We start from the raw sequence: 27,515 nt of genomic DNA on the forward strand, positions 1-27,515 counted from the left end.
CAAACAGCTCATACTGTTTTCACTCTGGGTGATCATGCAGTCGGTCTGTGAAGCTCTTGATAACGAAAACAACACAGGCCAGATTCCTGTGAGGACTGTTTTGTTGCACTTTCAACTGTTCTAGTGACCACTCATTAATTGAAGAGGGTTAGGATGAAGACACTGCTTTCTAATATTAGGCCTAGTCTGGTATTTCTATTATGTACACTTAATGTTTAAAGCAGAATATCATTAGTAAAGGCTTTGGATCTTCAGTGTGTGTTTTGTATTAAATCTGTACGTGTGCCATCTGTCCCAGGACGAACCCACCACTGGTATGGACCCCAAGGCCCGCAGAGCTCTGTGGAACTGCATCCACAGCATCATCAAGGCGGGGCGCTCCGTCGTGCTGACTTCACACAGGTACTGCATCTGTTCACGCTCAGCTTTTTAACTCTGAATGAGAATTGATAAGTGGTAGGTCTACAAACAGGACTGTACAAACAGCCGATATGTTTAAAAGAGTAGTCCAGCATTCTTTAATCTAATCTCTATGCTCCACATCTACAGGATATGTGTGAACAAGGATGTCAACATGTTTGCCTGTACAGAAAAAGTACAGAAAGACCTGCTTACTCAAAACTCTTTTATAATGGAAGTCTAAGGGCAGTGGTTCATCAGTTAACGTTTGAAATACAATTAAAAACTGTAACTATTCCACATTAACAATAAAGGTCTTGATGAGCAGAGAGATGAGAGAATGTCCCAGCAAAACTAATTGTATATAGTTTTAGACAATGTTTCAGCACTGGAGCAAAGCAGAAAAAATGCACTTTCCTTTTTTATGGTGTCTATGTGCCATCAGGTTAAAACTGAGAACAAATAGAAAAAGTATTCAGAAAGAGTGAGTAATACAGATTTAGCTTAATGTACAAATATCTTTGACTGAATTATTCATTGATGTGTTCAACAAAATGTTCTGCATAGACTTTTTCTGACTGCCCCAACTGCCCTTAGGCTTCCATTATAAGTGTGTTTGATTAAAGCACACACACACACACACACACACACACACACACACACGCACACCCTAATGATAGAGCAGGTATAGATTGAAAAACTCTGGAGTATTTCTTTAAGCTGTCAGTAATTATATAGTGATGCTAGTCTGATTAAAACCTTCCAAATTAAAATCTTATCATGTGAACAGTATTTTCTAATAATGCAAGATCTTACTTATAGTAAGCCAGATCATGAATTTGGTTGGATGTGGGCTATATAGACTTTATTTTTGGTTCCTACTCAAGTGCATTCAGTTTATTTGTTATTATCCAACTGTTATCAAGACATAACAACCCTAACTCCAGCCTAACAATGGAGGGAAGGTCCACGTGACACACGTTAATCTGTGCTCCATTTTTTACACAGCATGGAAGAGTGTGAGGCCCTGTGCACCAGAATGGCCATCATGGTAAATGGCCGATTTAGGTGTCTAGGAAGTGTCCAGCATCTAAAAAACAGGTGAGATCCATATCATGGAATTTACCTTACATCATATCCAGCCCTTTGTGTTTGTGAATATTCATAACATATACATTTATTACATAATATCTTCTAGGTTTATAAACAGTGGTCTACATTTCCTCTAACACAGATGTGTCTGTGTGTCTGTGTGTGTTCTTCCTTGTATAGGTTTGGTGATGGATACACCATCATCCTGAGGGTGGCAGGACCTGAACCAGACCTGCAGCCCGTAATGAAGTTTATTGAGATCGAGCTGCCTGGCAGTATACTGAAGGAGAAACACAGAAACATGCTGCAGTACCAGCTGCCCTCATCCCTGTCTTCTCTCGCTCACATCTTCAGCATTCTTGCAAAGCACAAAGATTTTCTCCAGATAGAGGATTACTCTGTTTCCCAGACCACACTGGACCAGGTGAGATTTAGCCTTTCAAAAACGGATTTAAAAATCTTTTTGAAACGAAAATGACTGTATCAGAGGATGCATATAGAAAGTTATTTGTCTTCCCTTGAATCATAAACATTACTCTTTAAAAACATCTTAAAGGAGCAGTTTGTAATCTTTGGAGCACTCTGCTGCCTGCTGAGCAAACTGTACTTAACCCTTCCCTATATTAAGTGACACCACCTCCTCTGGTAAAATGGCATTGTGATTTGCTTTTTAAGTAAAAGGGGCAAGGCAGAGGTGAAATTCTGGGCCAGAAATGCTTAAAATGAAGAAACGTAAGACATTGCATAGCTGTATTGCAAATTGTAAAAAAAAAAAAAAAAATTCCCCCTAGGTATGTTTGAAATTAAATATGAAATTAAATTATATTACAGGTATACAATCTTAAATTTATGATATAAAGTACAACATAAATTTTACAAACTGCACCTTTAATACAAGCAGAGTAAATTACAATCCCATCACTGTATATGCAATGTTGACAATTTCAGTAGGTCCAGAAGCTCACTGCCAGATCTATATAGTCAATTAAAAAAAAAAAAAAGTATATCTAAAGCACTCAATTGACAAGAATCATTACATTGTGATTATCTTTTGCAGAATACTTGTACTGAAATGTGTATCCTTCTCTCATAGGTGTTTGTTAACTTTGCCAAGGATCAAAGTGACGATCACTGTGACCACTCCATACGGCGTAAAGAGGCAATCGTAAACATTCCTCTGCTCAGCCTGCCAGCAACTTTAAAGGATGAAGAGAACCACAAGGAGAGCTTCGTGTGAGCTAAAGACTCTCTTACACTAGGAGTTATCAATTCTTGTAACAATTCTTGTCTTTATGCTGCAATCTGCTAAACGATTTGCTCAGTGAGCCACATAAGGCCTGCTGGAGTATGCTGCTGCAGACGCAGTAGCTGAGAAACTTGATGCAAGTCAATGCAAAAAGAAATCAAGTTCAGTCTGGACATAATGTAGCTCAGTGGAGTCTGGATCACTATGCTAAATTCCAGATTGTGTGTGAGAGCAAAACTTGAATATTTCAATCAATACGTTCTTGTACGAACAGGACCAAAAAGCCTTTCTTTTAAGCCTGTTTTTTGATATCTGTGAGTTGACCAATCATCTTTCAAGCACAGTGTGTAATACTGGATTGCAAATGATAGTAAAAAATTCAGGGTCTGTTTGTTTTTTGTACTAGAAATGACATGATGAAGAATCATTTGTGCTGCCAACAGCTAAACTGCTGGTCATTTGATTTTGTATTAATATGTGCCTTTATTTATGAACAAACAATAATTTGCCTTTAAAAAAAAAAAAAAAAAAGTCCAATGTGGCATTGTCTTTTAATATTCTTGCAAACAGTGCTTATTGTTGGCTTTTGATGCTGTGATCTGAGAGAAGCAAAGTGTTTGATGTTAAGTGAGAGAAGTACTGTAAAGTGCAGCTTTTGTATGTTTTTAATTAAAGAAGAGCGATTTGTTTAGGGAGGCAGTTTCACAGTCACAGAATATAATGTATACCTCAGTAAAAACAAGAGCTCAGCAGACTGAAGGACATTTCAGCAGATGACCAGAACGAAGGCCTTCCTACAGAAATAAGAACATTGGTGTTTTGAACAGGCTTATGGCCTTCAAAGCCACACTAATCGTGGATTAGGCATCATCAGCCATCTGATCTTTCTGGTATACCCAACAATAGTCAGTGTTATGGATCGAGTATAAACATATACTACCCAGTGGTCCATCAGTATTTTTGGAAGAGAGCTTCCCATTGGTCTAAGAGAAAGGATGGCTATAGTGTCCATCTTTTCAATCCTAGCACTTTACTGGCTGTGTTCATTTGAAATTTATTAATGTTTTTGCACTGGATTTTTCAACGAAAAAACATCCCACATGTTTTTGGGTTTTGTTTTACCTACACCTTTTTCTAGATGAACTGAAAATCATTTCAGCATGGCAACATTCCTTATTTAATACCTGTTTACATTTCAGATTTATTTGAAAATGGCTGTGGAACATCTGTTACTCTGTTAGTACATCGATCTGTACATCTGTTAGTACAATACACAATAAAATGACAAATCTACAGTATAAAAACTTTGTATTTTCATTACTGGCTGAAAGAGTCATAAAAGTTTCATGTTCGTCACTGTGGTGCAAAGTCTGCATACCTTTAGGAGAAATGAAGAAGGCAAAGAAATATAATTAATAACAATGAGGCATTAATGTAGGCTCTTCTTGAAGCATCTGTGATAAGTCTGCTCTAACTGATGCACTCCTTTATTCAAATCAGTGTTTAAGACTGAGAGAGTTGTGAGAAAAAAAATTATTCTTCTGATTATTTTAGTTTTTAATTGTCGTTTTGCCTTATACATCCACATTTCATCTTGAAAATATTTTAGATAAAATAAAGCAGATTTTACTCCTTAACCTGTAAATCACGAGATGCAACTTTTGCGCTTAGCTGTATTCTCAGTATCCAAACCCACATCATAGATCTCATATAGTGATCATATTTCCACTAGGGTTGTCAAACGTACCGGTATGTCAGTACCAAGTCGATACTAAAAAAAAAAAATAGTTGATGGTACCTGATTTTCATAAGTACTGTTAGTACCGAGTACCGGGTCAACCCGGTAATTATGTGCTGTCTGACAGGTAGTCAGTAGGGAACTTTTCATAGGTGCACCATGCAACAAAAAGCTGTGGCTGAAATCGGGTACTGCGTAGTAGGGTAGTACACGATTTCAGATGCAGCCATGGTGACCGGCTGCTGGTGCGGTGGCTCCAAATCCACAAAAGCTTATGGACAAAAAAGGCAAAGAGCCACATATGGAAATAGTTTGAATTTGAGGCAGATCACAAAGGAAACATCATTGATAACCAAAAACCCGATTTGCAAACGGTGTAATCGAGGTTTTGTGACGAAAGGAGGAAACACATCAAACCTATTAAAGCACCTTTAAGGCCAACACACAGATTTATTCAAGGAGTTCAAGCAGGTGAGTTTCAAATTATAGTAGCAGTTGTATTATGAATGTTACAGCATAGTTTAATTCGATTGTAAATTGCAAAAACATCCTTGTTTTTGTTTACTTAATGGCTAGCATACGCACGGGTAACACCATATATGGTCAATTGTCCTTATTAACATTTAATGCCTTAAAAAGTTCCATGACCTGCTTGAACACCTCCCTCTGCAACTGGATCCTGGACTTCATGACTGAGAGACCTCAGTCAGTCCGGACTGTCCCTCCATCATAGATATTTACATTACACGCTGCATCCGCAAAGCCACCAGGATTGCGGATGACGCCACACACCCCTCATACACTCTCTTCACACTCCTGCTGTCTAAAAAAAGGTACCAGAGCATTCGGGCCCTCACGGCCACAGTGCTTCACCTAGATGCTACAGCAATAACTGCCATGTCCACATGTTATAAGCTAATCTGCTGAATACTACGTCATAGTATGTTATGCTTATATGCACAGCATTTTTATTATATTGTTATCTTTTTGCACTACCTGTTATATCGGAGACTTCCACACTAGCTCTATGTATTAGTCGGCGCTACACTGTCACTTACTGTGCCCATTGACATGTTTTAGTAGGTACTCTATTGTCTTATGTTGTTTGCACATGTTTACACATTTACTTTATGTACACTGTGTAGGTTTTATTTAGTTCTGTGTTAGTTCTAAGTCTGTTTAGTTCGTCTCACATAGTACGTTGTTTTATGTAGCAGCATGGACCTGGAGGAACGTTGTTTCATTTCATCGTGTACTGTGCCAGCTGTATGTGGTTGAAATGACGATAAAAGGCACTTGACGACGTAAGAAATGACTGAATTTTACAGACATGTTTGGTGTTGCTTAATGTGATGAGAATCACTAATGCAGAAAGCTTTAAGCAATGGTTACAAATGAAATTAGTAACACTTCTACCAGTATGCATGTGAGGTAGTCTGAGAAAAACAATCAGATGTCACTCTGGCTGAACATCCTGGAAAACAACAGATCAGGTTTTGGACAAAACTAGGGTTTTCTGCATATAACACTGACACCTCAACTTAAATAAACCATAACTATATTTCATTAAATGACTTGGAAATGCTTTATTTAGTTTTTAATCTTGCCTCGGCAAAGATCACATTGTGTAAGGAGCGGGTTTTAGAAATGTAGCAGTAAAAACAACCAGTCTGCCTAAAAATATCACAACACCCTGAATTTAACAAACAGTGAGTATCACTGTTTAATTACGTTTTTGGGATAATTATGTGCCATTTCAATTTGTAATCTGATACCTTTTGTCAGAATCTCTGTGACGTGCCTAATGTGCAGTCAGATTCAAAGCTTTAAATGCAATTTTCTCCCTTTTTTCTACAACTTTGAGGTGAACCAGAATTCTGGTTGAGATACAAGCAAAAGGTATACCTACATACATACATCAGTTCAGAGATATACATGGATTTCAGAACTATACAGTAGAAATGTTACAATTTGATCATATGGAGGGTTTTCTCAGGACACACATATACCATGACTACTGCTGAAAGTGATGAGAGAAATGTTGAATGCAACGGGTTAAGGAAATGAGACAAAGGAAACTCAGAAACCAATACTGTAGATGCATTGTCATCTTATACATGCTCATCTACATATTGAGAAGACAGCAACATAAGCAAACCACTGAAATGATGGAGTCCAGCACACACTTGTTAGAATAAGTTGAGAGCTGTGCAGCAAAAGGTCAGCACCGGTAGTGTTAGGTAAGTTTTAAATGTTCACTTAAGAGGCGAGTAGGAGCAGGGAAACATCAGCTTGTTTTTCTGAGACTCCAGGTAGGCTACACTCTGCCGCACTGTTGAGAACACACACAAATGCAAAATAAAGTAAAATTATTATTATTATTATTATTATTATTATTATTATTATTATTATTATTATTATTATTATACATCAGCCAGGGTCATTAGTTTTTTCCTCAATATCTTATTTAATGGATTCCTGTGAAAGCTTTAAATCACTGAATGAGTAGTGACATGGAATTAATGACATCACCATAGTCCCATGAGAAGAGTTAATCTGATTTGCGGTTACATGTTAGTACAGGCAGTAGGAAAGGACGTGTTGTGGACAGAGAAGTGTTACCTGCAGACACAACCCTAGGGTCACTGTGGGCTTTGTGTCTTACTGCTGCCCGTTGATCTGCGCTCTCATACCACCATAGAACATGCACTGCAGTACACACAAAGATAATACCTTACAGAATGAGACACATATGCTTTTATATGCTTTAAATACATAATTGTCGAGGAAAATTTGAAATCTACCCATAGTTTAAAGTAGCACTTTATGATGTTTAAAGGGTTTCTAGGCTGATTTATATTTTATATTGTTCAAAAGATACCTCGGAAAAAGGTGATTCTAAATATTACCATGGAGTGGATCTGTAATGGAGTTACTTAATTTTAGGATTCTGGTGATTTTTCCAGTCTAGAAATTAGCTCCACCCCCAGCCGAAAACAAAGCAGCTCAGCCCTGCCCACTTTCCTTAAAAGGAAACTAAGTTACATATAGCTTCAACCACAGGCTGGGGTCAGTTACATTGCATATGTATTTTGCCATGCATGCAGCAGGGGACTCTAAAATTTCAAACTGATCCTTTATTTGAAACAGATGTTTTCAAATTGCCATAAAGACAAAAGTTGACATCAAAATATGTCAGTAAATATATGACTTTGAGCTAAAATGCAATCCCTGATGGGCCAAACAAAGCCTCCATGGGCTAAATCTCGACTATAGTTTGAGCACCGCTGCATCCCACTCACCTCTATTCAGCAGTCCGAACTCAGAGTGGAAAACACCCACAGGGAGAGCATATCCTGGTGCAGCGTGGGTGCACACTGCCCCCTGAAAACTCTCACCCCACACTGCTGGACCCCCTGGTTTCATCTGGAATGACACCAGCTCATACACACCTGAGGAAAACCATACAGCACTTTATTTACTGGCGACTGACCCAAACCAAAACTGTAAGTCAGTCAGTATGCAGACTGCTTAGAGTAGAACTATTTCCAAAATAATATGTAAGATTATTATATTTTAAAATATAAGATGTCTGATTGATAATATATGTCTGTTACAAACTGCCTGATCTACTGCTGAAATAATTATGTTTTTTTTTCCTGTCAGTAAGACACAGGATGAAGAACTATTATGTTAACTATAATTCACAAGTTTAAGCATTAAACTTTTAAGTTCATAATTCAAGTTTAAGAATGCTGACCCCATTCTTGTGATAAATAACTGTACAAACATACATTCCTAAACAGATGTTACATGTTTAACATTAATCCCATCCATTAATAGTCATGAAAAGCCTTGTTTCACTGACTGGACTCCAACAAATTCCCAAATTCTGTCTGTCTCAAACATATGTATACATTTTATATAGTCTAGAATAGCTCCATCAACTCAAAGCTGTTGCCAGCAATTTCTTTGGAATTTCAAAACACTCTGTGGACCACCAACATCCAAACAATTATAACATTTACAACACTTATTTGCCTTTCCATTCAGAAACCAGTTTCTCTTGAAATTTCTTCTGTCTGGATTTTCATTTCAAAACAAATAGCTTCAGCTAGCCACTGTTAAAATCACTGACTATACCTTTATATTGTTCACATAGCCAGAGTTTGGTATGTCAACTTACAAATACAATACAAAGATGTTCAAACATACGATGCATCGCCAGCAGTCAAAAATGGTTAAACTAGTAAAATGACATTCATACCGCCTTCTTTAGGTGGTTTCTGAATCTTGCTCCAGGGCACCAAATATGTAACTTCATTATCCTGAGAGCTCAGCATGGGCATAGCTTTAGAGATGTACTGCTCCATCCAGTTGGGATCCTGTGCCAGTGCTGCCCGTACTGCTGCTCGCTGAGCATAGCTGTCTAGGATATATGTGAGATCATTAAAAAAGTTTGACTTTCATTGCTTCTTATCACCGTGAGAACACCATCCACATAGTGAAGGATGGTGGTAGAAGAATCAAGTTGTCGGGATGCTTTTCACCAGCAGGGAATGTTTCAATCTTCAAGAGACTTAATAGGGTTATCTTCCAACAGGACCCTAAGTTACAATTGCGTGTTTCAGAATCACTCAAAGCCTAGACCTCAAACCAATTGAAAATTTGTGGCAGAAAAGTATGATTTAACTACACAAAACAGAAAACACAAGTTACAGTGACCTGTGGTAAGGAAAAAACATAAAATATTTGCAGGGGTAAATATAAAGCTATATGGATACATTTATATATTTCACTGTTTTTAAAAATGTCCGCTGTCCCTAAAGATGCATTTGCAATTAATTCCTAGAGTTTGCACATGGCAACATGTTACATAATGTGACACATTTACTATTTGGGGAGTTTAAAAAGTTGCTCACAAGCACCCTGGATGATGTAGATCCAACAACCATCTCTTACCAACAATGATATAGAAAAAAAGATATTGAAATTTCTCTAAAGGTGACTTTGTGGCTGATTTGGCTATGTTACATTATAATGTACACTTGTAATCAGGTTCAATTACAAATTACTTAAATCCCTCTTTGAATGTAAATGTCAATGGTCTGTTCAGAATGCTTGATTTTTACACCCTTGTGCCATTGAGGTTGATTTCACACTTTGTTTTTGGGCTTGGAGAAGGAACGCATTGCCTGGGGCACCATTAGGGACAGAATTATAGATTATAAAACATGCACAAAGACTTGCAGTCTCCCATATAAAACCACAAGGGATTTTCAGCAGCACACATATGGTGGATGCAGAGTTGGTGGGAAGTATTGGGAACAGCTAAACTCACACACATCATGCTGAAATTGCTCTTACCATACTTCCAGATGTGGAAGACCTGATTGAGGCCTCCATACTCCACGCTCCAATAGCCCACAAGCTCAGAATGTGCAGTGCGTAGGTGGACCTTCTCGCTGGTCAGCTTGTGAAAGGCTGCATTCAGGTGTGGGTGGATATAGTAGGTGCGAAATTCATAGAAAGTTCCGTGTTGTTGTTGTGGCCCAGTTGAGATTGAGGCCCTGGAGTGCTGGGGAAGAGGAAACACATGATATTACTTTTACCCAGTGATGATCATTAGTGATAAACAGCTTAAACTCCTGCCAATTTTTGCATTTCATTCAATCTTAAAATGAATGTGAACTAAAACCGTCAAGTGTAGCATGGTGGCAAACTACATAGCATTGCTGCCTCACAGCTCCAGGATCCCTGGTTTGATCCTGAGCTCAGGTTACTGTCTGTTTGGAGTTTCACATGTTCTCGCCATGTGGGAGATTCTCCTCTGTGGGTTTCCCCTGGGTTCTCAGATTGCCTCTCACCTGCCAAAAAACATCCTGGTAGTTGGATCGGCTATTCTAAATAGTCCCTAATTGTGAATGTGTATGCAGGTGATGGACTGGCATCCCATCCAGATTGTATTCCTGGCTAACCCCCAGCGTTCCTGGAATAAGCTCCTGATCGACCGTGACCCTGACCAGGATAAACTGGTTACTGAAGATGAATGAATGAATAAATAAATAAAATCATCAGCTTGGGTAAAGAATAAATAGGTGTGTTTATTTTAGTCAGGCATTGACTCAGGTCCAAGTTTAGTAAAACACCACCTGTACTTTGTTGTCACATGTTAATTATAAACCACCAGATCTCTGAGCCTCTGACAGTGCCTCCACTGTGGTACAAAGATCACTCTGTCTGTTATTTAAGAAGAAGAGTTCTTGAATATTTATAACAGATGGTCACAATAGTGTCTCTACACGTAAGGAAGAAATACTGTAAGGAAAACAACTGAAAGGCTCAGTAAACTGCACAGTATCTCTGCATTATCAGTGTTGGTTCAACATACCCGTGATGTTTGTTTCTCGTCCAAACCTACAGCAAAGCAAACTTACAAAGAACAACGTTGAGGGCGTTTCCCCCGACAAGCCTGATTGTTTTGGGTTTGCAGTAATGAAAAGTTTCGCCATGTTGCTCTAAACGTGCGTTGTTTATCAAGCCAGGTGCAGTCACGCGCGCGTGCGCGCGCACTGCTGTGTAAATTTCCTGAAGCAAACCGAAAGCTCACAGTGAAACACACAGTATTAACTACTAACCTCGTGTCCAGTTTTGCAAAAGATGACGCTGTCTGCTTGAATAATCGCTCTTCGAAGCACATTTCGTATTTTAAACATGACTGTTCACTAGGACCGCACTGAAACCCTCCCTACCGCTTACTGAAAGCGCTACGTGCCTTCAACCACGTCGACGTCCCAAACCGCAGACTAGCCTCTTAAACAGTATGCCAAAATAGCAGCCTATAGCTGCAACCTGAAATAAGTGTATAATCAAATAATTCTATCCTGGATAACGTCATAATAAATCTTTAAACTTCAATGAGACATTTAAATATCTGTGGTTTATAAGTCACTCACACTAACAAGGTTTTGCAATCCTAATTAACGCAGTAGTATGGGATTTGAGACATAACTCAACCAGGGCAGGTTTGTTGACCTCAGAGAAACTTTCCTCTTAAAAGTGCTGTAATAAGAAAGCTGAGAAGTCAACCCTGCTGAAAAAAGAAAACAATAGAAACCCTCATAGAATGTAGAATGGTTGTAATGGGAATTGTATTGGTTTAATGGTAACTGTAATGGTCCCTTCTGGTAATTTGTTGTTCTGCTGGCAGATGGAATTGAGATTTTAAAGATACAAGCAAACAGTGAAAGGAGAAGGTTTATTTTCGGCCTCATGAGAGTTGGAAGGGGGATAGGTTTGTACCAGGTTTTGTAGCAGAATTGAGATCAGAAACGTTAAAACTACTTAAAACTTGGAATATGTGGGGATTCCAGTCACTGCCTTCACCGTTTCATCATCTTTTTCAAAAAATAGTTCATCAAATGTTCCTGATTTAATAATGTCCCTCAACCTATGATTTTCCTCTTGGAGGTCATTAAATTCTTTTGCAGTAATCTTGCACTATTTTCCTTGCATGGTTTGTTGTCACACTGTTGCTCATCCTCAGCAACTGGCACTGATGACAATTTTAAGAGGACATCCACTGCATCTTGCTGCTTTCTCTGGTCCATGCTCTTGTTCTGTATTCTGCTGTGCTGCTCATACCTTTCCATGTCTTTCTCCCTTTTTCTCCTCTTGGTGGCTTTTGTGTGCAAGAAGACAGATGGAACCCAGTCAGGGGACAATGGGTCATCAGATTTGGCACCTATAATGATACAAGAGAGTTTATGTCCAATATATGCCAACAAGTTCAAAAGTAATGTTAGTAACATATGTGACATAATTCTTTCAGACTAGTAAAACCCTCTATTCCTTCCAACAACTGTTAACTCTTCAGACTGAAAATGAAACTTCCCCTTAATTAGACAACTTATTATTTAGCTAGTGTTAGGTAACTGTTACACTGTTTCCTGAGTCTTCAAGCCCATTGAAGTTGGCTGCATAGCTCCACGAAAATGAACTAGGCCTTTTATGTAAAGATATAATTACTAACAATACAACAATTAAAATACTCAGTGTTTACTTGAGCTTATCTTTGATGAAATGTTCACTGCAAACACGTGTGTACTTTGATGGTTGCCATTCTTGGCCCTCCCCAGGGAAGGAGGCATGTCTAATAACACAAATCCACAACCTCCTCCTCTCTGGGTTTTCTTTCTCAGAAGGGATTCTGTAAAAGCACAACTCAGGCTTGTCTCCTCGTTGGTTACTGCATCTGATTGAACAACAACTATCCGGCACTTTGGATAAACAAAATAACTGGCAGGCAGCGTAAGAAAACCGTGTTTTCCCTCCAGGTGGACGTTCCTGTGAGAATGTGACATCATGTAAAAACTATGGATTGGTGGTGTTATGTCTAGTGGATACCATTAAGGGCAGATTATGGTAATAGTTTTAATGGTTAGCTGATGGTTTGTAATGGTATTCGTAGTGGAAATAGAATAGAATTAGAATTTATGTGATGGTTTCTATTGTTTTTGTGTGTTTCAGCAGGGAAGCTCAAGCTTGTCTTAATATAATGACACAAGCACAAGAAGTCTACACTGAATTATCACACAGGTTCCTAACTTTGGTCCTGGAAAACCACTTGTCCTGCATATTTAGTGTTTCCCTGCTCCAGCACACTTCAGCTAATCAGCTAATTCCTTCATCCATCAGCTAATTCATTCATCCATCCATCCATTTTCCATACCGCTTATCCTCCACAGGGTCGTGGGGTAACCTGTAGTCTATCCCAGGGAACTCCGGGCACAAGGCATGGGACCACCTGGACAGAGTGTGTACCCACTGCAGGGCACAATCACACACCCATTCACACACTCCAGACAATTTGGAAATGCCAATCAATATACAACGCATGTCTTTGGACTGGTGGAGGAAAGCAAAATACCCGGAAGAAACTCCCGAGGCCCCAGAAGCACAGGGAGAACATGCAGGCTCCACGGTAGGATTTGAACTCCCAACACCAGAGGTCCATAGCAGGGAACACAGTAAAATGTCCAGGAACAAGGTTGGAAACCTGTGCATTAAGGGGATTTAAAGTGTGTGACCATGAATTAGGGTATGTATAGAGCATGAAACGTGTGTGATCATAAATACTCGCACTGATACACAACACTGTATGTAGGTGTGTAGAAATCACATGCCTACACTATTTTTAGGGATGCCATTTACGCAACTGCGTTTTGGACTGTGATCAGCAATTTTCTGGCCAGACAGAATGTTCATCCCATAATAAAGAAAGGGACAATAGAGAGGCTCTGTCAGGTAGGGTGGGGCGGCCCGGTGTCAATATATCAGCAACTCTCCCCATCACAGATAAACAACCTGCAACAGGTGGTCAGCATCACAACATCGGCATCACATCATCTTGTTTTATTTATTATAAGGCAAACTCTTGGATTATCTGTCATATAATCCAGCACAGCAAGAGTAATCAGTCAGAACTTCAAGATCTCAAATATTGACCTTTTGGCGACATGACAAAGACGGTGTTGTTACTGATGTGCCTGATTCTCATCTTTTCTGTGGGTAAGTCTACATGAACACTAGGTCTAGTTGCCTGTGTGTTGATAAACTGTTGATGACAGCTTTATAATGAACTTTATTTATGAATCACCTTTACATAAAATGCATCTTAATGTAAAACAAGAAAAGAAAAATGTAGGTTTGTAAATAATAATGTAAAATTGTAAGTATTAAAAATATTAAATTATAACTGAAATGTTTTTTATTTGTAAAATACTGTATGAGTTATACTGTATGTATAAGTTGGCCATGTATGTTTATGCCTGATATTTGCATATTCCTGCCCCACATGCCCAATATAAATATCATTTAAAAAATTGTTTAAAATATTTAAACAATCCTAATAATAGTTCTCTCAGCAAGTCAGTATTGAACTCAAATAGTGATTATTGATTGATGTTCTAATTCACCTATTCAACTTCTCCAAAATCATATTTTCTAATTTGGATTTATATGATTCCATAATGACACTTTTCCAATATTTTTCCCACCAGATGCTGAAGACAAATCAACACGATACCGAAGGGTAATAGATCTCTGCTAAGAATCAGAGCAAAATTACTCATCTATGACTCAATGTGATCGCTAACAGATTGTGTTTCAATTTCATAGCCCGCATGTGGGCCCATGAGTTTAAGTCAGGCCTGCCCTCTTAACTACGCTCCAGTCTGTGGAAGTGATGGCATCACCTACGCCAACGAATGTGCCCTATGTGTACAACGCCTGTGAGTATAGTCATACATAACAACTGGAATCCACCAGATTTATTATAGAATGAAAGCACAGTTGAAATAAAACTTTCTCTTTTTTTTATTCTTGAACACACAATTCTGTCTTTATTTATTGAAGTCAGCTGTCAGGAAATGATGTAATAATGTTGCAATGCTGCAGTACTGACTGACTGTATGATTTTAGGCAAACCAACGCAGACATCATGATTATGAAAGACGGGAGCTGCTGAGGAGGATGTGTACCTCCCCTCTCATAGAACTATCACTTCTGATTTCACCATCCATGCTTGTTAGGGTGCAAAAAAAAAAAAAAAAAAAAAAAGCCCAAAAAACCCCACCTTTGAACATATTATTGTAAACATATGTTGTTTTATGTATAGACTTTACTTATGTAGATAAGTATTGCTTGTATATATTATTATAATTATATATTATAATTATTATTATTTATAAATAAAGATCAATTCCATGTATAATTAGAAGTGTGTTTTGTGTATATAATTATTTGTGTAAATCCAGTATGTTGCCTTGTGTGATTGCGTTTGTACACTGCTCTGATTCCTACTTAAATTTAATAAGAAAATTTTGGTTTAGCCTTTCTTATGTCAAAACAGAGTAAACGGAAGTATTTTATTAATAATCAATGCAACTTTTAAATAATTAAAGGCCACACACTATCTAAAATACACAGGCATGGAAATCGGTTTTTAACACATACTGTAACACCCTCTAATTAAATGGATCCGCATTGAAGGGGCACTCGGCGGAACAAATGTTTTAGATCCTTGTTTTAGTACCACCGCACAGTCTGACGGACCAATACAAATGACACTGCCGCAGTTTTGGAGTATAGTGGGCAAATTTCAAGTCTAGCGTTCAATCTCAAATTGTGATCTGATAATAATTGTGTCATATCATTGTAAGTTAATCAACGAGTAAAGTGTGTTAAATGTATTTGACTGACAACAGGCTAGTTAGCTATAGCTAGTAAGGTGAACTACGATACAGGAGGTTCCCACGAGTTTTGAAGGATTCTTCAGTTTCTGATCTCGTTTGAAATCTCATGCTAAGTCGAGCCTCTGCGTTGTTTGGAAATTTAGCGAAGAGAAGCAGTGAACATCTGGCTCTGTTGTGCACCAGCTGTGTTATGGCGAAGAGTAAGTTTGAGTACGTGCGCTGCTTTGAGACTGATGACACGTGCTTACGGAACTGCTACATCGTGGTTCGGCTGGATGGCCGCAATTTTCACAAGTAAGCGACTTTAAATTGTGCTGTTTCCTAATAACCTGCAAGATGTCGGTGGATTATTAAGAAGTGAACACATCACTCTTCGCTAATGGATTGTCGTTCACGACCGAGTCGGCTCTTTTAGTTAACCATTGAGAACCGATTCCCATGTGTGAATTGTTTATGTAGATGATGGGAATGCCATCATTTTCTCACTCACTCTAGCCCAGGGATTCCCAAGCTAGGGGTTGCGACCCCATCTCACCCACTCATTCATTCTCACACTCATTCACACTCACTCCACTCTCACACTCACTGACACTCTCACTCACTCATTCACACTCTCCCATTCACTCACACTCACTCTAGTCCAGGGATTCCTAAGCTAGGGGTTGCGACCCCCATCTCACTCACTCACTAATTCACACTTACTTATTCATTCACACTCACTCATTCACACTCATTCACACTCATTCACACTCATTCACACTCACTCTCACTCACTCACACTCTCTCACTCACTGACTTTCTCTCACTCTCACTCATTCTCACTCACTCTCACTCATTCTCACTCACTCTCACTCATTCACATTCACTCACTCACTCATTCACTCTAGCCCAGGGATTCCCAAGCTAAGGGTTGCGACCTCATCTCTAACGCTTCATCATGGTTGCTTTCTGAATTCTGTGTTTTTTTGGTTAGCAAAAAAAAACTATATACATAAAAAGTTCATATGGTAGGTGAGCCTAATATAATAGACAGTGAGTGTATATCTAGAACTGCAAAAGGTGTATAAGCATATGTATTTGTGTAATATATAAATAGTGACATCATATGATGTGTATGCCTGTTTAATAAAGCTTTTTTGTTTGTTTTATGCCAGACACATTATCATGTTATGGATTTTTCTGGAGGCCAATTGCCTACATTCTGCCTCTTTTTAATGTAGGAGTTTTAACATGAGTATTTTCTAAGACATAAAATGAATGTTAATAATTCATATGCATGATTATGCATCTCTGTGATAAGGAGGATATTTTTTTTTGTTATTTATTATGAAGGACTCTTTGCTTTTAGGTTTGCTGAGCAGCACAACTTTATGAAGCCCAATGATGACAGAGCTTTAGGCCTGATGGCCCGCAGCGCACGCTCCGTCATGGAGGATCTAGAAGACATTGCTATAGCTTATGGGCAGAGCGATGAGTTCAGCTTTGTTTTTAAGAGATCAACCAACTGGTTCAAAAGAAGAGGAAGGTAAATTCAAATCCTAAAATGAGACAAAACTGTTCTGGATGAAACTAAGCAAAAAAACATTTTTCATGTGTTGATGTGCTTAATAAAATAATATGTAATTACTGTAGTCCTGGTTGAGTGATGTATTTCAGTTCCTCACTAATATCACACAGGCTTACTGATTTGGTTTAGGACACTGTGTGACTTTAACCAGAACAAAACATCACTGTCATGCTGACTGTTGTAAACTGATTGAGCTGGCGACTTCCAGCAACATGAGCGATGGCGACCATTCATTGGCTACTAGATGTGGGTGTGTCCAGTGATGTAACAAGGTTGAAAAAAGTTGAACATTATGCCAATTTGGAGCGAAATTTTGGGTGACATAGACATCCATTACTTGCTAGCGTCATTATTTGTGTAGTGCAAATTGAAAAACCCTGTATTGGCCTTGTAGTGACTGGACTACAAAATGTATGCATTAGAATGCATTTCATTTTGGTGTAACACCTCGATGCTGTAACTATAGCGTGAGCTACTTGTTCTGAATCCTGCTGCACTACACACATCACGAGGCGTGATCTGCTGTTGGTAGAAAGGTTTTTACTAGGCATTTTAATTAGCATGCATGGACAAGTCATATGTTTGTACATTGCTTTAATTACTACGTTTTAGCCTAGTCAGTCAGATTCCAGACACAAATCATGACACTAGACAGTACATGGATTTTTTACTTGCCTGCTCTCTCTTCCATTTCCCACAGTAAACTGATGACCCATGTGGCATCACAGTTCTCCTCCAGCTATGTGTTTTATTGGAAGGAGTATTTTGGAGAGCAGCCACTGATCTATCCTCCGGGCTTCGATGGCAGAGTTGTTTTATATCCGACCAACCGTAATCTAAAAGACTACTTAAGCTGGAGACAGGCTGACTGTGAGTAAGATTTTGTTTTTATCTTAAGAGAAAACCTTTTTATGATTGCAAACTCTATGTTTCTCTTACAAAAAAATGTAAACAAATATATTTATAGTAATTCTCGGATCAACAAAGCAGACAAGACACATCACAAAATAAGTTGTTAGTTGACTTTATTGATTTATAAAGCAAAGTGCTGTACAAGAGATGTAAAACAGAATTAAAACAAATTAAAAGAGTAAACAAAAACCAAAGAAAAGGCAGATAAAAAATGCACACCCTCAATTAAAATATAAAGAATATAAATAAGTCTTCAACGAGTATTTAAACACAGAAATGGAAGGGGAAGATCTAATGTGGAGAGGAAGACTATTCCAAGGCCTAGTAGCAGCCACCGAGAACGCCTGGACACCTTTAGCCTTAAAACGTGAACGAGGAACTGAGAGCAGTAATTGACTGCATGATTGAAGGTGTCTTGAAGCAGTGTATGGGGAGAGATGATCACAAATATACTGGAGAGTATACTATGCAAAGCAAAATAAAGGTCTATATAGCCTTTGATTAAATTTATATTCACTGATTCTTGTTATTAATCATGTTTCCTTTTAACCGGCAGGTCACATTAACAACTTGTACAACACTGCTTTTTGGACCCTGGTGCATAAGGGTGGACTCTCCACAACTCAAGCAGAGGAGAGACTAAATGTATGATTTACAGCTAAGTCAGTTTGTGTAGTATTTAGTTTGTTGCTGCAAATGAACGTCATCTTAATTTGAATTTGAAATTAGAGTTAGTATTCACCTCACAATTCATTGTATTGGATGTAAAATGTGGTAGAATGAGCTGATAAATCATCAAGGGCCACACATACTGTACATCGTTTAATATTTTCTTTATGTTGTTTCAGGGAACTTTGTCTGCAGATAAGAATGAAATGTTGTTTTCAGAGTTTAATATGAATTACAACAATGAATCACCTCTGCACAGAAAAGGCACCACATTGATCTGGGAAAAAGTAAGTAGCAATAATAGAAAGCTTGTTAATTTGTAATTTGTTACTTTGCATTAATTTAATAATTGTTTTTTTTTATTTAACATAAACACCTTACAGGTTGATGAAACGTCAACTAAAAGGATCACGTTACCCAAGGAAGGAGAAAAAGAGGTCACTTTTACACGGAGCAGAAGAAAAGTTACCGCTCATAACTGTGATATAATTGGAGATTTGTTCTGGGAAGAACATCCAGACATTTTAGAGGAAGACAGCTGCTGAATATAAACATGGTGAAAAGACTGGAGCTGGACTAGTAAATGTTTTAGTGTGGACACAAACATAATATTACGATTTTCTTTACTCCCAGAAAATAAAAAGTTTAAATATATAGTAGTTTTTTTTTGTTTTTGTTTTTATTTGCCAGGTTAAAGAATGACTGACTCATGTGCTCTGCTTTCAGAAGGAAAATGCTATTCCTAGTTATACTTAAGCAACTGTTCTATTCTCCGAATGAAGTCAAAGGCAAGACATGTTCAATCAGAGTATGTTCCTGTGCATACCTGTACATTCAGGTCACTAACCATGTCAGATTATTTATTTGGGTACAAGGAAGAACCTGGATTAAGATGCACCTCGGCTCTGACACCACAAGGTGGCACCATGTAGCTTTCAGACATGCTCTGGACTATGACCTACATATTAAAGCTTGTCAGATACCTCTATGGAGGCTTCTGCATTGTTTGGTGGGATTTTATAATCAGTTAATTAGAAAATATTGTGCCTATGACAGTCAATGAAATCATTAGCTCCTAGTGCATCACAATAACATGCTAAATAAATAAAAAGGATGTGCACTCCATTGTTCTATTAAATTCTATTAAATCACAAAATACTAAATTTGGGTCCTAACCTGAGCTCAAGTTTGTGCTGATGTGGAGTTTCCCCATGTTCTCCACATGTCTGCATGGGTTTTCTCTGGATACTTTGGCTGCCTCCCACCTCCCAAAAACATGTACATTAAGTAGGTGGATTGTTTAGATGAATTGCCCGTAAGCGTGAATATGAGCGTGCATGGTGCATGGCCCAACAATCTTTAACTTAACATAATGAGAACATTGTCTGTCTTTAACACAGTCATTATTTGTGATTTGTTTTTGTCAGTATGTCATTTCCTGTGGACTGAGGAATCTTTTTACACTATCACTTCAACTTCTGCCTTTGATCATGCTGTTTCTGACTGCAGTACCAACATCACTGTTATTAATGTAGAACCGTTATTTTAATGAATGATTTCTGCAGCACACACTGGCTTACAGACCAGAACTTTATAACCTAATTGGTGGCTTCCTAAACTCGAACCTGCTGCTGATTCACACACACATTCAAATCCTTATTGAGCTAACAAAAAAGAATACACACACATATACATGCACACATATATATATACACACACACACACACAAGATGGATGTTCTCTTCTGGTTAAGAAATCCATTCTGTTGTCACCTCAGCTCCCTGAGGTAGAGAGGATGAATATGTAGCCTCATCTCCAAGGTGAGAGCGCAGAGACGAGGGACTTGGGTGACTATATTTGGCTTAAACCTTGTTTTTTTGCCCATGGCCATAGTAGGCATCACATTCATTTGGCCTCTCAAACAGACAAATAATAACTTTGCGAGAAGAGAATTCATGCAACTTCAGTAGACGATAAAATAAAAGGAATTAAGTCGAGTCTGTGAATCTCGGTCGTTGGTATGTATGTGTTTAGAAGTGCACTGAGAAGTAACATCTAAGTACTCATCTGTGAAGCTAGACATTTTAGATTAGCAAGTTTATTTGAAGTATTTGCTGTTTACTTTAATGGTTAATGAAATGGCCTTGTTAAATTAATTTTCAAAAAGAAACGTTCTCTCTCACACACATATATTAAGAACAGGAAATGGCCAGTGTTGTTTTTCAGTGTTAAAAAAACAAAAACGACGATCTGTTATTAAGTAATGTTTCAAGCAATTCGTAATCATGTTCAATAAAACTGAAGATTTGCATTCAATATATTTCTTTATTACTATTTCTTAGCTGCAACAGTTTTATTAATGTCAGTTTTCTTCAGATTTATCAGTCATTTTTATACATCATATCCAAACTCTATAGTTTGCGTCATTCAAATGCAGACTTCACATTTCAGAATTGCAGAATGGCTTCGTCTTTGAGTGTCTGTTTTGGTGTTTGCTTGAAAACAACTTGGGAAATGAGATATGAAAACATAAGCCTAGTTGTGGTTTTTTGGGGTTTTTTTGGGGGTTTTTTTTAAACTGTGTGTGCTGGAGATGATATGTCCTCGAGTCAGCTGGCCACACTGTCATTTAGAATCTGGTCTTTTTCCTGTAGCTGAGCTGTCTTGCAGCAGTTGCTACGGGATCTAATAGGTATTTATTAGTGACAAAGGTAGTGCATTGTATCCCATGATAGAGATGTCTTACTTACAGCTTTGACCTGACTAACACCCCACTAAGTTAGAGACAGAACAGAGGGAAATTGGACTGCCTCTCCATAGTCAAGTCCAGGAAACAATAGGCTCGTAAAATATAGCAAGGCAGTAAGCACACATGCTTGAAACAAAAGAGCAGTATCACATACAAAAGTGTGTGTAAATGTTTTGGGTGAGTGTGGCAGCATGCTGAACTCCTGACCTCTACGTTGAACTCTGAGGCCACCGAGTTGAGACAAAGCAGTAATTATTTGCATGTTACTAACGCATTCCGAACTCAGTTTACACATGTGTGTGGGTGTATTTGTGTCTAAGGGGGTGATAGTATGTGAGTGAGATGGCTGAAGTGGAGATCTTCTTCTTGAGCATCTGCTGGAGCGTCTGAAGCTATCCTTCATCTTAAACCATCCAAAGTCCAGACACGGAGAAGAGATTTAACAGGAGGAGTCTGCTTTCCAGACAAAACAAATGCTCTAAACCGGAGGACTGGAGGGAGAGGGTTTACACAGAAGAGCTGGGCTCATCCTCTTCATTTGCAGGACACTGAGAGTTTGTGAAAAGGAGGAAAATCTACATGCTGGGAGCTTAGGACTGCAACTCCTCAATAGGCAGTTTAGTCATCACAACAGGATTTGGGATTTGCCATAGATCCTATTGCTTGCAATGCCCAAATGCTCCCTCATACACACACACACACACACGCTTATCTTATACTCAGCATGCTAGATCTACATTCTTTCATTTCACACTCGTTCTCATAAAACAAATCCTTATGCAAAAACCAGCGTAAACCAGCACACTGTCTTATATCAACAGCAGCACAATCGGACTCTTTTGTTTGCGCACTGGTGCATTGATCTGTGCATCTAAAGTCTCTGCTCAAAGAGTCTGCAGGCCTTGTAGACCAGCACTCTTCTCCCTCTCCCTCTCCTGACTGCCGTGCCAGAACCAGGCTGCTTTCTCATGCTAATCATACACTTTGTCCTCGGGTGGATTATCCTGCCATGGCTTTTGTTGGAGGCCCGAAGCGGAGCCCCACGAGGTTGACCTCAGCCGCGGCCTCAGACACAAAGCCCTCCTCGCGCATGCAGCCCCACTCCGAGCACGTACGTCCCTGCACACACAAATTAGTCCGGCACAATTCCATCTCAAACTGAAGAGACCCCCATCATTAAAAATGACTGCACATGCTCCCACTCCTCTGAAATGCAGCCAGGCTTGAGTCTAGCGCCTGCCTATCACAAGGCCATGTGTATCTATGAATATATCATTATGTTGCATTCCATAACATATACCATTAATTAGGTATACATTTTATCATTAATTTATTAATTAATACTCACCGACACACTCTATACTATTCACTACAACCGTGATTGCATTGATCTCCTTTAATTTAGTGTTTTTTGGTTCATCTCCAGCTTCTTCTCTCTGCTCTGCTCTTCATTTGGTGTGAGGGCATATCTTATCCTTCCTCTGCTCCAACCTCTGGCAACTCAGGACGAGTGCAGGCTCTCACAGGTTCCTTAATTAGAGCCATACCCAGCCTCAGGGACTCTGCCGTGCACTCAAGATGCTGGAGATCTGACCTCATTTGAACGATGGAGGACTCCCCTGTGGCTGAGCATGGTGATGTTTATAGTTGGTTATAGTGTAGGCAGCATTCATCTACTGAGAATTAGGCAGGGCATTTCAATAACTGCAAATATTCCAGGTGGATTCTATGCAAACTGCAGAGAATATAGAGAATACAGTACTTTTTAGTGATAAACATTGAGAGCATCAGGGCACAAAGCCTTCATTTTGTATTCAAATAATGGTGACAGACAGAAATTTGCTCAAAGCAAAACAAAACAAAAGAGTCACAAAATATGTTCCCTGTTTCGATTAGTTGATGACATCTAGGCTTTTATTTTTTATTTATTTTTCCTTCCAGCTAATTGGCCACCCAGGCATTCACTTGATTGAGAGATTTTCTCTATACACAGGCATGTCCTCCCCTGTCTGGAGTTACCCTCTGGCACGCCAGTCTTAATGCCAATGGATACCAATGCTGCTACAGTGGGGAGCCAAAGGCTGAAGGGCAAAAAACAGGGCACTGATGTGATTTCTGTTTGCAGATGCATGTTCATTATGATTTTAATACAGTCAAATAAAATGTTAATTTTTACAAAATGCATGAACATCTAGGAAGATGATAAATACACTGCAGCATAGTTAGGATTTGTGGTAGTCTTAATAATTTATATATTATAAATATATTATATATGCTATATATTATAAATGTTATACACCGAAGTCACGAATGTTAAACTAGATACAAAGAAACGAATTCGAAGGTAATTAAATAATGCTTGCTTTGTTCTTGTGACTTTTTCTTCTGTGCTTATTAGGTTAAATTAAATCAGGAACGATGTGAGACCTGTGAGACCTTCACACCAAGTCCCAGTGTGTCTCTTTGAGCAGAGGGTTGATAGATGAGCTGGACCTGATCTTATTATTTCATTAGCTGTTAAGAAGCAGCGGTGGAATTCTTCTTCTTTGGAGGGATGCAGCTTGTGATGATTTTTTGAATCCCAGAGAATAAAGGTGGGGGAAGGTGATGGAAAAGAGATTTGATTGTGTGCTGTTTGCAAATGGTACAGTGAGTGTTGAGTTTTTCCTCATCTTATCAATAGCAATATTGGGCCAATTGAAATTTGAATGGTATAGAGCCGATGCCCCTGACACAACAACAAACTTTGTTCTTCTGCAGCCTGCCTCCACCTCTATTGAGACCTCACCCCCATAAAAAAACAAACACAGGGAATCTGGTTAGAGAATAATAGCAGGGGAAACTATAATGCTGTGATGGTGGGGGTGGTGGTGGGGGGGTATAAAAAAATTGTGGTGTGTCAAGTGAGGCAAAGAAAACTTTGTGAAACAAAACTGGGGCTCTATGTGGCACACAAAAGCCCAGCCATGTCTTTTCTTTTTGGTGTGACTGGTGGGGAGAGATAAGGGAATTCATCAATACAGAGAAAGAAAAGGGGATTCAGTGTTCAGGGGTTTCCACCTCAAGCCACTGGCATTATGCATATGTGTTTAAAAGATTGGGCTGATAATGCAGCACTTTGTTTGACAAGTTTTGCTCTCTTTGAGTCTCAATTTCTCTTTTGCTACGTCAATTGTGCAGCTTGGTCTTATCCTGTCCAGCTGATCCAATGCAAATGCACTAGAGAGATAAGAGACTAGCTTACTATTTCTATAGAATAGTGCCAACAATAAAAATGCATCAGTGTCTTTACAGGGTTGGGAGGGTTACTTTAAAAATTTGTTCTGTTACAGTTATAAATTACTTCATAAAAAATGTCATCAGTAACGTAATCCAAGTATCACAAAATGAAAGTAATGTAATCTGATTATGTTTGTATTATTTCAAGGCCACATATGTAAATAAAGTCAAGAGAAAAGCAAAATGATCTAAAATACTTTTATTTAGAGCTTTTATTTTATTTTAGAAAACTTATTTTTAAAAACATGTTCAATGTTTGGATTTGTTGTAATAAAATAACATTACATCACAAAAGTTGGGTGATTATATTCTGTTGTTCCAAAAAGAGGAAACTTTTTTTTTGGTGGTGGTGGTGGGTGTTGGGGTGGGGGGGTCTTAATAGTGTTCAAAACAGTGTTAATATGAATGCAGACTTTAATACGGTGAAAAAGACACACTATTAGCATCACATGAATATATATATATAAATAAAATTGGTTTCACTCTGGTCATGTTTTATTTTTTTTCCTACGTTCTTCTTTAGAATGTTCGTGGAATAAAATACAATATTAGATGCCATGAGTGTACCATTTGTTACCATTTACACATTTCATTTGAATGGTCATGTAATACGAAGCAATGTGATAACATGACAGTAAAAATGTCCTTATATGGCCATGGGCATTGTTTCGACTCAGGACAGCAGTCATTTGCTGCTACTACAGTATGTTGATGCTGTACACAACAGCACTTCACCTTCTCATGTTCGCTGAGAGTAGGCTAATGGTTGAGAGCCAGGAATGTGGCTAATAGTTGCTACAAGCCTTTTATAATCGACCAATTGGTGTGCGAGAAGGCGGGACTTACAGATATGGGTTAAAGCAATGCAAACATGCGCATAACATGACATAACATGACATAACATGTAGTATTATACCAAAAGCACATCATAATTAAAATAAGGCGAATCCCAGACATTTTCTCAAATTTAGACCTATTTTACGGTCTGAAAAGAGGACATGTCTGGGAATAAGAGGACGTATATTCACCCTAACAAAGCATTTCAGAAATTTGTGTTAATTTCTACCAAATTAACTTTGGGCAAAATTTATTTGCGCATGCACCAGGAGTTTGCTCATGTGAGTCATGACTGAAGAGAGAAGCAGAACTATAATCAAGCAGCTGTCTATATGGTGTTATGTTAAAAGGTTTCATTTCTTTAGTTTTAAATTTAAAAAATGTCATCCTGAGAGTATTCCCATTTTTACAAAATGTACCTGTAATCTGATTACTTTGTTTTTTTGACGTAACTGTAACTGATTACAGTTACCAGTTTTTTGTATCCTGATTTTGTAACACTGTTACATTTATTGCGTTACTCCCCAAGCCTGTGTCTTTATGTAAATAGTACTAAGTAACACTAACCAAGTTTATTTTAATGGGAAAAACCTGTTTGGTTTTCAGTATGTGTGTGTGTGTGTGTGTGTGTATGTGTGTGTGTGTATGTCTGTGTGTGTGTGGCACATTATTGTATTATATAAAAGGATGGAAGACACACTACTACATTTTCAGTCTAGATATGTAATTTTTTTTCCCCTACGTAATTTAACCACATACTGTAAATGTTCAAATGTGTATCATAACAAATAATACACAGGTGCCTTGAGAGTAAATGAGACTTTTAAGTACCAGAGATCATCATGAACTGGCATTTAAACTCATGTCATTATGCATTTAATATATGACCAAATTGGGGATATAAAATATAAAGTCTAAACTTGTAATAAAAAATCTATAGTGTATTATAGCACACCTAAATTATGTCCCACCTGAACCCCTTCAGCAAGGGTTTATATTCTGGGAGTTTGCCAGCTACAGGAGATGCAATGTGTTCCTTTGGAGAGTAATATCCACATAAATCATGCCATGCTCAGTGTGAGGATATTCCAGGGCAAACAGATTAATCATAGACTGCATTCTGTAAGGCTGTGTAGTTTTTGAACATTCCTGCATGAGGTGAACTCAAGGTAGCATGCAAGGGCGATAGCTAGATGCCTGTGGTATCAATAGTGTGATATTTTCATATTTGGACTGTCAGCATAATATTTTAATTCTTAAAGGTGCTCCACTGCAGCAAATTAGATCATATTCAAATGACATGAGGATAACCAAGAAAAAAGATACCCATCAAAGAGAGAAGTTATGAGAGAGAGATGTTAGAAATGTTCAAAATGTTAATGTTACTGTTAATGTACTGTAGTACATACTGTCATATCCTAGCTATTAAATTATTTAAAATAAATAAATAAATAAAAGATCATAAATCTCACAATGTGTTCACACTCTTACCTAACATAGCAAACACTTTAGATTTGTCCTTTACTTTCTCTTAGTGTAGTTTCATTTCTATTTGGACAACTACAAAATCCATTTATAATGAGGTACTGTTACTACCCTTGTATCTTTACATTCAAATACAAGTAACTTTTTTTTCATTAACCAGTAATTAAAAACTGTTTCGAAAATTGTTATCAGGCTGAAATAAATTAAGTATTTTAGCATCACAACTGCTGGAACAGAAATTGCAAGCAGTTTGATTTATGAAGAATAGGACATGCATCTCCAAGGCC

At 38.2% G+C, this 27,515-nt stretch overlaps 5 protein-coding genes across 6 annotated transcripts in view; 3 read left to right on the forward strand and 2 right to left on the reverse strand.

The window, feature by feature from the left end:
• Positions 1-4,794, forward strand: part of abca1b (ATP-binding cassette, sub-family A (ABC1), member 1B) — a 34,827-nt gene extending 30,033 nt beyond the window's left edge. The window contains exons 44-47 of the mRNA XM_017485569.3: positions 299-402; positions 1,408-1,500; positions 1,672-1,915; positions 2,585-4,794. Of these exons, the coding sequence (XP_017341058.1) occupies positions 299-402; positions 1,408-1,500; positions 1,672-1,915; positions 2,585-2,728 (585 nt within the window). The 3' untranslated portion in view covers positions 2,729-4,794. The remainder of the gene's footprint in view (positions 1-298; positions 403-1,407; positions 1,501-1,671; positions 1,916-2,584) is intronic.
• Positions 4,795-6,046: 1,252 nt separating this feature from the next.
• nipsnap3a (nipsnap homolog 3A (C. elegans)) lies at positions 6,047-11,279 on the reverse strand. Of its 2 annotated transcripts, none has more exons than XM_017485570.3 (6): positions 11,114-11,279; positions 9,843-10,053; positions 8,743-8,904; positions 7,778-7,927; positions 7,098-7,184; positions 6,047-6,807 (listed from the first exon to the last, which is right to left on the reverse strand). In XM_017485570.3, the coding sequence occupies exons 1-6, from the start codon at positions 11,189-11,191 to the stop codon at positions 6,731-6,733; spliced, it is 765 nt and encodes a 254-aa protein (XP_017341059.1). In that variant the 5' UTR covers positions 11,192-11,279; the 3' UTR covers positions 6,047-6,730. The 2 variants fall into 2 exon arrangements, with proteins under 2 accessions (XP_017341059.1, XP_017341060.1); XM_017485571.3 differs by lacking the exon at positions 11,114-11,279 and adding an exon at positions 10,913-11,036.
• A 540-nt stretch (positions 11,280-11,819) lies between these two features.
• On the reverse strand, positions 11,820-13,491 carry LOC108274570 (THAP domain-containing protein 1-like). The gene is given in 4 exon segments (XM_053685928.1): positions 11,820-11,963; positions 11,966-12,221; positions 12,550-12,821; positions 13,405-13,491. Coding segments are annotated over 4 exon segments (759 nt in total).
• On the forward strand, positions 13,010-15,062 carry LOC108274648 (probable pancreatic secretory proteinase inhibitor). The gene is made up of 4 exons (XM_017484861.3): positions 13,010-14,045; positions 14,537-14,568; positions 14,655-14,767; positions 14,958-15,062. Exons 1-4 carry the CDS (start codon positions 13,994-13,996, stop codon positions 15,001-15,003), a joined length of 243 nt encoding a protein of 80 aa, XP_017340350.1. The 5' UTR covers positions 13,010-13,993; the 3' UTR covers positions 15,004-15,062.
• A 479-nt stretch (positions 15,063-15,541) lies between these two features.
• Positions 15,542-19,537, forward strand: thg1l (tRNA-histidine guanylyltransferase 1-like). Its single transcript, XM_017484647.3, has 6 exons — positions 15,542-16,024; positions 17,079-17,255; positions 17,998-18,167; positions 18,766-18,854; positions 19,058-19,165; positions 19,262-19,537. Exons 1-6 carry the CDS (start codon positions 15,837-15,839, stop codon positions 19,421-19,423), a joined length of 894 nt encoding a protein of 297 aa, XP_017340136.1. The 5' UTR covers positions 15,542-15,836; the 3' UTR covers positions 19,424-19,537.
• The last annotated feature ends 7,978 nt before the right edge of the window (positions 19,538-27,515 follow it).

This window comes from Ictalurus punctatus, chromosome 14 (genome assembly GCF_001660625.3).
Source record: "Ictalurus punctatus breed USDA103 chromosome 14, Coco_2.0, whole genome shotgun sequence".
NCBI lineage: Eukaryota > Metazoa > Chordata > Actinopteri > Siluriformes > Ictaluridae > Ictalurus > Ictalurus punctatus.